The 12,071-nt window shown below is 54.2% G+C and overlaps 1 protein-coding gene across 2 annotated transcripts in view; it reads left to right on the plus strand.

Annotated features, from left to right (window-relative positions):
* The window catches only part of PTPRN (protein tyrosine phosphatase receptor type N), a 48,230-nt gene that overhangs the window by 17,171 nt on the left and 18,988 nt on the right, over positions 1–12,071 (plus strand). For both annotated transcript variants that reach the window (XM_084643399.1, XM_084643400.1), the window contains exons 7-9: positions 5,077–5,193; positions 5,442–5,476; positions 11,337–11,686. In XM_084643399.1, the coding sequence (XP_084499525.1) occupies positions 5,077–5,193; positions 5,442–5,476; positions 11,337–11,686 (502 nt within the window). The remainder of the gene's footprint in view (positions 1–5,076; positions 5,194–5,441; positions 5,477–11,336; positions 11,687–12,071) is intronic.

Below are 12,071 nucleotides of genomic sequence, written 5' to 3' on the forward strand. Positions count from 1 at the left end.
CACTGAGCCAGTTAGTCCCCAGTTTGTGCTGAGTTTTCCTCCCTACACGTGGTACTTTGCTCTTGTCTCTATTGAATTTGTCTTGTTGATTTCAGACCAGTTCTCCAATGTCAAGGTCGCTTTGGATTCTAATCCTGCCTCCAAAGTGCTTGTGACCTCTCCCAGCTTGGTGTCCTCTGCACATTTCATAAGCATCCTCTCCACTCCATTATCCACCTCATGACTGAAAATATTGAATAGTGCCAGGCCCAGGGCTGACCCCTGCAGAACCCCACCAGATCCACACTCCCAGTTTGACAATGAACCCTGGATAACTACTCTTAGGGTATGGCCTTTCAGCCAGTTGTGCACCCCCCGGATAGTAATTTCATCCAGACCACATTGCCCTAGTTTGTTTAGGAGAATGTCACGTGGGACTGTGCCAAAAGCCTTACTGACATCCAGATATATCCCGTCCACTGCTTCCCCCAGCCATTGGGCCAGTGACCCTGTCAAAGGAGGAAGTTCGGTTGGTTTGCCGTGATTTGTTCTTGGCAAAGCCATGCTGGCTATTCCTTCTAAACCAGTTAGCCTCAAGGTGCTCACAAACTGGTTAATATTTTGTTCCAGTATCTTTCCAGGTATCAAATTCCCTGGGTCCTCCTTGTTCCCCATTTTACAGACAGGGGCTGTGTCTGCCCTTCTCCAGTCCTCTGGGCCCTCACCCGTCCTCCAGGAGTTCCTGAAGATAATTGCTAAGGGTTCAGAGATGGCTTCAGCTAGTCCCTTAAGTAGCCTGGGATGAATGCCTTCAGGCCCTGCCAACCTGAATACATGCAACTCCTCTAAATAGACTTTAACCAGTTTGTCCCCTATTTCGGCTTGTTCCTTCTCCACTGTTAGTGATAAATATGTTGAGTGTCTGGTCATCATGAACCTTTCTAGTGAAGACTGAACCCAAATAGGCCTTAAACACCGCGCTCGTCTTGATGTCATCCGGTATTAGCTCTCCTTCCCCACTAAGCAGAGGACCTGCACTTGCTTCTGTCTTTCTCTTGCTCCTAATGTATTTAAAGAACCTCTTCTTGTTGCCTTTTATGTCCCTTGGTATCTGTAACTCATTTTGTGCCTTGGCCTTTCTGATTTTGCTCCTACTAGACTGTGCTGTTCCTTTGTGCCCCTCCTGAGCAATTCATCCATGTCTCCGCTTTTTGTAAGATTCCTTTTTGAGTTTCGGGTCATTAAAGAGCTCCTGGGGGAGTCACATTGGCCTCTTACAGTTCTTCCCATCTTTCCTTTGCATCGGGCTCGTCTGCAGTTGTAACGTGACTATTGTCTCCTGGGAAAACTGCCAGCTCTCCTAAACCCCTTAGAGTCTCTGCCCATGGACCTCACCTCCCATTCTCTGCGTTAGTTCACGTCTGGTTTCTGGAATCCATTGTTCTCGTTCTGCTGCTCTCTCTCCTCCTTTCCTCGGAATCATGACATCTCTCCTTTCATGATCACTGTCACCCAAACTGCCTCCTCCTTCAGATTTGCTACCAATTCCTCCCTGTTGGCCAGAATCAACTCTACAAGGGCTGTCCCCTGGGTTACTTCCTCCACTTTCTGAAACAAAAAGTTGTCCCCCAGACATTCCAAGGATTTATTAGAAATGTTGGTGTCCCGGATCCCCACGATCGGTGCTATGCCCCCAGCTTTGGAACAGTCTCTCGAAGGAACCAGTTGGTGGGCCAGGCCCCGAAAGGGTCTCACTCTTCCTCCAGGGGAAGCCATGCGGCCTCACCACCACCTGAGGCTGAACCTCTGGGGCTCCAGCCCCCCTGCTTTGCAGCGTGAGTGCCGTTCAGCAAATCCAGCTGAGACAGACCGAGGCAAGACTCCCCGGGATTAATGCCCCTCACCCAGCATTGGCGGCTACAGCGCTGTTGAAACAGTCGGGTTTTCGTTCACTGGCACACAGCACAGGATGTCCTTCGGTTGGGTCAGGGAAAGGCCGGTCAAAGCATCCTCCCCCTCCCTTCTGGTCAGCCCAGAGCCTGGCCCAGCTGTCGTGAGCGCCAGGTTCACCTCTCTGGCTCTGCCCGACCTTGCTTACTTGATCCTCCAGCAGCCAGCTCTTCTCCCCCTCACCCCTTGCCCGTCCTCTGTTCTCGAGCTGGGGCCTAGTGCTCAGCCTTCCTCCGAGGGCGGGGGGAACCATCCATCATGCTGTCCTGCTGTGACTCGGGCGTGGGGACCAGCCTCAGGGCAGGTACAAACCCCACATTGGCTGTGAGTTCCATACTGAGAGTTCGCCAGCCAGTTAAGTGTGAACGCCTTGGGCATGCTCACTGCCCAAACGGGGCGTGGGATCCATTCTGCTTGGGTACCTCCATCTGTCTGCCTCACCTCTGTGCCAGATGCTCCCTGACGCCAAGGATTGCAGCCCTATTCCTGCTACACCCAGTCCCAAAGCACCAGTCACTTATCTCAGGTGCAACTTGTCACGGATTCCCAGGTCGTGCCCACTCTTGGCCCCGTGCGGTTCCTGGGGGGAACCCCTGCCAGTGCGACAGCCCTTCTCAGAGGCCACTCTCTCTCTCGGGGGTTAAGCTCCTCCATCTCCTGGAACCGCACCTTTCTGAGCATTAGCACACCTGTCTCTGCCATGGGCCCTGTCGCTCTGGACCCCTGGGACCTGCACTCCCAGAGGGAATAATCCCCCCCCCCCCCCGCCCCGCCTTGGTCTCTAGACCAGAGTGACTCTCAGCCGGCGTAACACAGGAGGGTTTGAGCATCTGAACACAGCACAGGAAACTCTCTCCAGCCTCCGGCCTGGCCTCCCTCAGCCCAGCACATCCCAGTCTCTCCTGCATCCAGGGGGGTTCTGCCTGCCCCCTCCCTCCAGCCCAGAGCCCCCCTGCTTTGCAGCTGAGATCACCAGCCCCAAGCCCGCCCCCATCCATTGTCTTCTCTCCAGGTAAACAGGGTCGCCTGGGCCCCCTCTCCCTGCTTCTGTGCTCTGGCCCCTCTGGCTGGACCTGGCTGGTCAGGTCACCGGGGTCCCCTCTTCTCAGCCCATTGTCCTCCCGCTGGCCAGACCCGGCTGGGACTCCTGAGCTGGGCCTCCCGGTCCCCAGTCGCTGGGGTCTCCGTTCTCCAGGCCATTGGCCGGGGTCCCAAGTTCCCTCGCCGGCCCTGTGTCCCAACAAACTCCCTCTCCCATCCCCTCGTTAAACCCGTAACACCCAGGGAAACTGAGTCCCACCCCCTCTGCATGCAACCCACAGGAAAACCAAGAAAACACTTTGTCACACAACTAAGCTGGGGTCTCTCACCAAAGTCAATGCTTGTAGCCAAGCCTCTAATACGCGATCTACTGATCTATTAAACAGGCAAAGGAAACGTGTTATTTACAAGGTTAAAGCAGGTAACCATAGCTACACCAATGGTTACCATCTTAAGTTTCCAAAGGTAATAGAAACTGCGGTAATAAGCAAGGTCTGTATGACCTTCAGTGCTAACCCCAGCTAAGTGGCTGGGGGTCATTTGCTGATGCCTAGAAACCTTGCCCCCCAGGGTCCGAGCGGCCCAGAGATCCGGCTCCTCCTGGGGCGGGGCTTTTATTCCCTTCCTCCCATGTGCTCTGAGCTGGCAACTCAACTGAGGGGAGGAATCCACTTGCACGACTCGTCCCCAGTGGGAGGGAAGAGCAGAGCGACAGGCTTTTGTCCTTTCACATCCCTCAATAGTCCGTCAGGCGTCAAGGGGCCTTCCCTGGTGGCAGGACCTAACACCTGCTGTCGGAGACCGGCCCTTCGCACGAGTTACTGTCTCTCCTGGCTGGTGATTGACACACTCCCAGGCTCACAACACAAATGCTTAACTACCACCGCACCGTATGGGATGCACTTGCGGTAAGTGAGATTGATGCTGGCAGCCACTCGCCAGCAATCCATAAACACGAAGCAGAACGCCCTCCTCAGGCTTCTAATGCCTGTTTTACCAGCACTAATGCACAGGGGAGCCAGGCCGGTTCCAGCCACGGATTTGAACCATGGGGATCTTGCCGTGAGCTGGTACCAGTTCAGCCAGTGTCACGCCGTCTCCCCCTGGGTTTGTGGTTGCTAGATGTCAATGGCCCAGTGACTGGATTTGCCATTGTCTTCTCAGATTCACCATTGATTTGGGGTCAGCTTTGGACAGTCCTTTTCCAGTGACTCAGCCCGGCTCAGAAGAGCTGGGCGCCATTCACTCCTATGTCTCAGTACAAACAGTCCTCCCCAACCCCGCTCCCCCTGGGTAGCCATGAGAAATATAGGGGAAACTGAGGCACACATCAGGCTCATAAAATATTCCCATTTGTCACAGTTGGGTTTTGCTGTGTGATTTTTCCAGCAGATGTCAGGGTAGTTAAGTTCCCCATTACTACGAGTCTTAAACAGCTCTTGCATAAAGCTGCGAGTCTGTCACAGATTCCGTGACTTTCCGGGGCCTCCATGACTTCCGCAGCTGCCAAAGCAGCTGACCCCAGGGCCGCCCGAGCAGCAGCAGCCCCTGGGGGTCTCAGGGTGTCAGGGGACAGTCAGCCTCTTCCCCCCCCCCGCCTCCGAGCAGGGGCCAGCTATCAGCCCTTGCGGCAACCCAGCGCAGCAGCACCCCCGTGGCCCCAGGAGCTGCTAAGTTTTAGTCAACGAGTATTTATAGTAAAAGCTATGGACAGGTCACTGGCATGAATTTTTTGCTTATTTGCTTATTGCATGAGACCTGTCCATGACTTTGACTAAATCTTAGCCTTAGTCATGCAGCTCCCTCTCCCCTTCCTCCTCTGGGCCCTGGGGTGGGGGCTCTGCCCTGCCCCAGCAGGTGGCTCCTGTCCCTTCCCCCCCCCCCCCCCCCCGGATCCTGACCTCTCTGGCCCAGCGAGGGCAGACACTTGGCTGAGGTGTCCCCTCCCGACCCAGGCCACGATTTCTCTCACCTAGCAGGCATTCCCTACTCCTCCCTGTCGCCTCCATTGAGTCCAGCCCCCTGCCAGCTGGCAGGAGCCTGGCGCTGGGCTGCCTGTTGCTCCGTGGGCAGGATCCCAAAGCGAGCGCTGTCTCCCTCCCGCAGATGCAGCCCTGCAGAGACTGGTGGCGGTGCTGGCCGACTACGGGGTGGGGCTGCAGGACCTGAGTCCCCAGCAGCTCGGCAGCCTCTCCACCCTGCTGCAGCTGCTCCAGCACCCCGGTGAGTGGGGCTGACTTTGGCAGGCGGGAGGATGGGCAGTGGGGCGGGGGGCAGAGAGGTGAGAGATGCCAGCACTACATCTACTGTGGGATGTGCTGCCGGTTCCCCCCAGGAGGGGGGGGAGTACGTTGCCCCATCCTCGAATCTGCCTGATTCCTCCCCCCGCACCCCGGGTGCTTTCTTTGTGCCTGGAGCAGTGCGTGAGCCTTGGTTGTGCCAACACAAAATGTCCTTTTCTCTCCCGGCAGGTGGCTTTGGCCAGGAGGCTCCGGAGGCCAAGCGGGTAAGTCCGGCCATTCCCTGCCGCACAGGGCAGCATCCCAGCCCCATTCCCAGGGCTGTGCTGAGACTCGAGAGGCCTGTTGCTGGGGGGGTCTGTCATGGCGATGCTCTGGAACTGCTCCCTACGAAGCCAGGCAGGACTCTGGGGAAGTCTCCTCTCGGGGAGCAGCCTGTCTGCAGGACACACAGCTCACCCGGCTCCACCTTCCTGGGTCTGACCTCGGAGCATTCAGCCTCCTCTGCCCCTCCGTGTGCTTCCCACAGCCAGTCCACCCAGGCGGGGTCCTGGGGGGGGGGGGCCCAGAGGGTCCTGCCCCCCAACTCCGTAGTCAGACGGGACTCTCAGCCAGCCGGGGAAACAGAAGGTTTATTAGCCGATAGGAACATGGTCTAACACAGAGCTTGTAGGTGCAGAGAACAGGACCCCTCAGTCAGGTCCATCTTGGGGGCAGGGAGGCCAGACCAGAGGTCTGGGCCTCCCTCTCTTTCCCCAGCCAGCTCCAAACTGAAACTCTCCAGCCCCTCATTTGGTTTGCCTCTTTCCCAGGCCAGGAGGCCACCTGATCTTTGTTCTCCAACCCCTTCAGTTGGCCCCTTTGCAGGGGGGAAGGGCCCAGGCCATCAGTGGCCAGGGAACAGGGTGTCGGCCATTCTCTGTGCAGACCCCATCACACTGGCCCTCTAGGGCTCTGCCACAATCACACCCCCTGATCCCCCCACCTAGATACTTAAGAAAGGCATAGGGGAAACTGAGGCACCCCCACAGTATTCGGAGAAAACATTAAGAACAGTCCCGCTTCATCACAGCGTCCACAGCCCCCAGTGGTCAGGAAGGGTTCACAGAGTCAGACATCTGAAGGCCAGCAGAGACCGTTGTGGCCACCTAGCCTGAGCCCTGCCCTGAGTTCAGGCCTGTCTGAGCGAGAGCAGGTGGCTTAGAAAAACATCCATCCTGGATTCAGAAACTGCTGGTGATGGACAATCCACCCCGGCCCTTGGTGAGTTGTTCCAGCGATTAATCACCCTCCTTCTAAACACTGGTCTGACTGCCAGTCTGCATGTGTCTAGCTTCAACCTCCAGATGCTGGGTTGTGTTAGATCTTCCGCTGCTAGGCAGACAAGCCAGTGAGCAAATATTTGTTCCCCATGAAGGTACTTACAGACTGGGATCACGTCATCCCTGAAGCTTCTCTTTGTTAAGCTACGTAGATTCTGCTCCATGAGTCTGTTGCTCGAAGGCAGGTTTTCCAGTCCTCTAATCCTTCTCGTGGTTCTTCTCTGCCCCCTCTCCAATTTATCAACATCCTCCTTGAGCTGTGGGCACCAGAACTGGACACACGATTCCAGCAGCAGTCGCACCAGTGCCCAATACAGAGGTAAAATCACCTCCCTGCTTCTCCTCGGGATTCCCCTGTTGATGCAGCCCAGGATCGCATTAGCTCTTTTGGCTGCGTTGGTCACACTGGGATCTCGTGTTCAGCTAAGTATCCGCCGTGACTCCAAGTCCTTTTCAGAGTCCCTGTCCCCCAGGATCGAATCCCCTATCCTGTAAGTACGGCCGACGTTCTTTTCCTAGATATCTGACTTCACCTTTGGCCTTATTAAAATGTGTATTGTTGTCTTGAGCCCAGTTTACCAAGTGATCAGATCACTCTGCATCAGTGACCCGTCCTCTTTGTTATTTCCCACTTCCCCCAATTTCTGTGTCTGCTGCAAACTTTATTAGAGATGGATTTTATGTTTTCTTCCAGGTCAATGATAAAAACCTTAAATAGCGCAGGGCCAAGAACTGATCCCTGCAGGACTCCTCTGGAAACCCACCCGTTTAGTGACTATTCTCTATTTACAGTTATATTTTGAGACCAATAAGCTAGTTATTAATCACTGAATGTGTGGTCATCTTAACTTTATATCCTTATCGTTTCTTAATCAAAATGCCCTGCGGCACCGAGTCGGAAGTCTAAGTAGATTACATCCATGGTATTACCTTTCCAACCACACTTGTAATACCAACCAAAAAAGATATCAAGTTAGTTTGACAGGATCTATTTTCCATAAAGCTCCGCTGATTTGCATTAATTACATTGTTACCCTCCTTCAATTCTTTATTAATCAAATCCCATTATCAGCTGTTCCTCCATTATTTTTCCTGGGATTAATGTTGGACTGACATGCTGTCACGGAGTCCCGGGGCGATGCTCTGGGGCTGCTCCCCATGAAGCCAGGCAGGACTCTGGGGGAGTCTCCTCTCTGGGAGCAGCCTGTCTGCAGGACACACAGCTCACCCGGCTTCCACCTTCCTGGGTTTGACCTCGGAGCATTCAGCCTCCTCTGCCCCTCCGTGCGCTTCCCACAGCGAGTCCGCCCAGGCGGGGTCCTGGGGAAGCCAGAGGGTCCTGCCCCCCAACTCCGCAGTCAGACGGGACTCTCAGCCACAGCCAGTAAAACAGAAGGTTTATTAGACGACAGGAACATGGTCTAACACAGAGCTTGTAGGTGCAGAGAACAGGACCCCTCAGCTGGGTCCATTTTGCGGGGCAGTGAGCCAGACAACCCCGTCTGCCCTTCACTCCATGTCCCCAGCCAGCCCCAAACTGAAACTCCCTCCAGCCCCTCCTCCTCTGGGTTTTGTCCCTTTCCTGGGCCAGGAGGTCACCGGATTACTTTGTTCTCCAACCCTTTAGCTCTCACCTTGCAGGGGGGAAGGGCCCAGACCATCAGTTGCCAGGAAACAGGGTGTCGGCCATTCTCTGTGTCCAGACCCCTGCACACACCTGCCCTCTAGGGCGCTGCAACGATCATACACCCTTATCCCCCCACCTAGATACTTAAGAACTGCATAGGGGAAACTGAGGCACCCCCACACTATTCAGAGGAACCATTAAGAACAGTCCCACTTCGTCACACATGCCTATAATTACCTGGGCCATCCCACTTACCCTTTTTAAATAGAGGCACATTTGCTTTCTTCCAGTCTGCTGGAACTTCGCTGGTGTTCCAAGAGTTATGGAAAAATCAACATTAATGGTTCAGTGAGCTCCTCATCCAGCTCTTTTAAAACTCTTGAAAGCAAACTGTCCAAAGCTGCTGAGTTTAAAAATGTCTGACTTCACTAGCTGCTGTTTAACATCCTCCTGAGTTAGTGTTGGAATGTAAAGTATTTCATCACCATGTGATATGACTACATCATTTTCCCTCCCCCAAATACAGAACAAAAATGTATTGAACTTCTGCCTCTTCTGCATTATTATTGACAATTCCAGCACTTCCATTTAGTAATGGACAGATATAATTGTTAGGATTCCTTTGTTTCTAGTATACTTAAACTCTTTATTATCCTTAACTCTGCTGGATGTACATTATTCATGGTAAAAAGAAAAGGAGGACTTGTGGCACCTTAGAGACTAACCAATTTATTTGAGCATGAGCTTTCGTGAGCTACAGCCCACTGCATCGGATGCATACTGTGGAAACTACAGAGGATGTTTTTATACACACCGACCATGAAAAAAATGTATGTTTATCACTACAAAAGGTTTTCTCTCCCCCCACCCCACTCTCCTGCTGATAATAACTTATCACAAGGTGATCTAATGTGCATACACATTGTAAGGAGAGTGATCACCTTAGACAAGCTATTACCAGCAGGAAAGTGGGGTGGGGGGAGAGAGAACCTTTTGTAGTGATAAACACACATTTTTTTTCATGGTCTGTGTGTATAAAAAGATCTTCTGTATTTTCCACAGTATGCATCCGATGAAGTGAGCTGTAGCTCACGAAAGCTCATGCTCAAATAAACTGGTTAGTCTCTAAGGTGCCACAAGTCCTCCTGTTCTTTTTGCGAAGACAGACTAACACGGCTGTTACTCTGAAACCTCTCATTATTCATGGTGTCCTTTTGCTTCCCTTATTCATTTTCTACAGTGCCGAGCTTCTGATGTATAGTTCATTAGTGTCAACTTCTCTTTTCTTCCCTGTTTTATATTTTTAATAGTTGCCTTCACTTCCACTGTAAGCCAAGTTGGTGGTTTTTTAACCAGTGCAGTCTTCTTTCTTGAATTGTAGCTTTTTGAGCATCTAGGAAAACATTCTTAAACCGTTCACAATTATCATTCACACTGTTCTGTTTGAACTCTTTCTCCCAGCTGATTTGGCTCGTAATTGTTTTGAGCTTTATGAAATTGTCCCTTGTTAAACCGCTGGGTATCTATGTTTTACCGGTTCCGACTTTATTCTGTTGGCACGTAACAAATGTGATCAAGTCCTAACTTGTACCTAAGCTGCAACTAATTTTTATATCTTTGATCATTCCTCTTTGCCCCTCTGGGTGAGGCCTAATGCAGAATTCCCCCATGTTGGATTCAGCACTGGCTTGAGTTAGGAAATTCTGTAATGTTTAGAAGTTCTGAGGATATTTTAGTCCTGGCAGCACGAGACAACCAGTGTGTGTCCTTCAGACTGAAGTCCCCCCATGATCATGTGGCTCTCTTCCCTAACTGGGTGCCTGAGAAGCCAGTCACCCTGTTCCCTAGTGGGATCTGGGGCTCTGCAGCAGACACCAACCAACACCCCATCTTGTGCTTTCTCTCTTAGGTTATTGAGCCATAAGCATTTGATATCGGAAAGAGGTCATGCTATTTTTGACAGTGCCACTCCCCCTCACCTTTGGGCCACTTGATCCTTCCTCAGTCAGTTGTAACCATTGTTTTTTGCCATGCCAGTCACCCAAATCTTCCCGCCAGTCAAAACAACTGGATCAAATTTATGCTCACAAATGATCAATTTCAGTTCCTCTGGTTTGTTCGCCAGGCTCCTACCCTTGGTGTCCAGGCAGTTAAAGAATTTCTGCTCTTCATGTCCTCTGGTGTCTTGGCGAGGATGTTCTCAGCATCACAACTCTGTTCTCATTTCCTCCCCGTTGTCATCTTCCCCTTGTTAGTTTAATCCCTTCTTGACTACTCTAGCCAGCCTGTCCCCAAAGAGATTGGCCCTCTTTCTGCGGAGCTGGAGGCCAGCCAAACTCTGCAACCCTGTCTCCTAGCACCTAGCCAGCAGTTCACCCCCAGAATCTTCTATTCTGTCCTACTTTGCTTGTAGGACAGGCAGGATCTCCGAGAAGATCGCTTGGATGTTCTTCAGGGAACTGGAAGGGCCTGTGTAATCTGTGTGAGATCCCACCGAGCTCTGTCATGAGAGCGGACCGTCCCCGTTGACTGCAGAAACCTGTCAGATCTTAGCGACATCTTGCAGCCTGGTTCCGGGAAGGCAGCACATCGTCCTGTGGTCCTCCTGGCCCTTGTAGATCTTCCTAGTATAGAATCCCTGAACAGGATCGTCCATCTTCCTCGGACAGTTGGAGAGCTTTTTGTGGGCAAGCTTAATTTTCTTCCCGGTTGGGCCAAGCAGCCTTCCACAGGTGTGTCCTGTACCGCCCTCCATTCCCTTGGACCAGCTGGCTCTTCAGAGGGGTCTTCACAGTCCAGTGCCCCAGGGGCTGGGCCTCCGGGCCCCAGGGTGCAAACAGAATGGGTTTGCTGAGAGCAAACTAGCCCGAGTGTGCTCTCTCCATCTGCAAATATTTATTGGCAGCCCTGTTACGGGGAGCGGCAGGCTGAGATTCGAGGGCGACAGCAAAACTCCAGGGTGAGTCTTGCACAGCATCTCCTGCCACCTGTCCCAGCCGGAGCTGTCTGCCTCCTCTGAGAGGTCTTGCCAAGGTCACGAGGAGACTGGGATTCTGGCCAAGGGCTGGGTGAGGGGAGGTCACTGGAGCTGTGAGGCCCCATTTCCCCAGGTGGGGCAGACTCTGCCATGAGCCAGGCCCGGCTGCCCCGTGGGTAACGTGCCGCCCTCTGCCCCAGGTGACAGAAGGGGAAATGCAGCATGGAGAGGAGCCGGAGCCGCCCCCCTCCACGGTGCCTCCCCCTGAGAATCCAGCCAGCGCCTCCTCCTGGACGGAGGGGCCGAGATGGGAGGAGGCGGCTGGCCCGGCGTGGGGCAGTGCCAGGCCTCCGGCGGTGTCCCAGGCTGAACCGCAGGCCCCGGGGCAGGCTGCGCCCAGGGACCCCGCCGCGGGCGACTTGCTCCGTCTCCACAAGCCAGGCCCAGTGGAGAAGAAGAGCTCCACGGAGCCGAGGGGCCATGGCGGGAAGGGGGAGCCGCTGGAGCCCCGGCCCGCCGAGGAGTACGGCTACATCGTCACCGACCAGAAGTGAGAGCTGCGGATGGGGGCTGGGCTGGGGGGTGAAAGGGCCAGAGCATGTGGCTTCCTGGCTTGTGTGGCTGCCCTGCCTGTTGCCGTGGGGGCGGGGGCAGCGTTCCCGGCTCTGGCCCCCGCCCCGGTGGCCGGTCTGCGGACGATTCTCCGGGGTGCCTGCAGGCAGGACCTTGTTCCTCAGGCAGGGGGTGGCACCTGGTTCTGACTGTCGGGGTTCTGGCGTGGCCCCTTGTCCTGCCCCCCGGGGGGGCTCTGCAGGGTGCGGTGCGTATGGGGAGCTTGTTCCTCGGGCGGCGATAACGCCTGGTTCTGACTGGTGGGAGCAGCCCAGGGGCCGTGCGACGTGCGGGCCGGCAGCCCCTGCACACGATGGCCACGC

This window comes from Lepidochelys olivacea (assembly GCF_965140295.1).
Source record: "Lepidochelys olivacea isolate rLepOli2 genome assembly, chromosome: 11".
Taxonomy (NCBI): domain Eukaryota; kingdom Metazoa; phylum Chordata; order Testudines; family Cheloniidae; genus Lepidochelys; species Lepidochelys olivacea.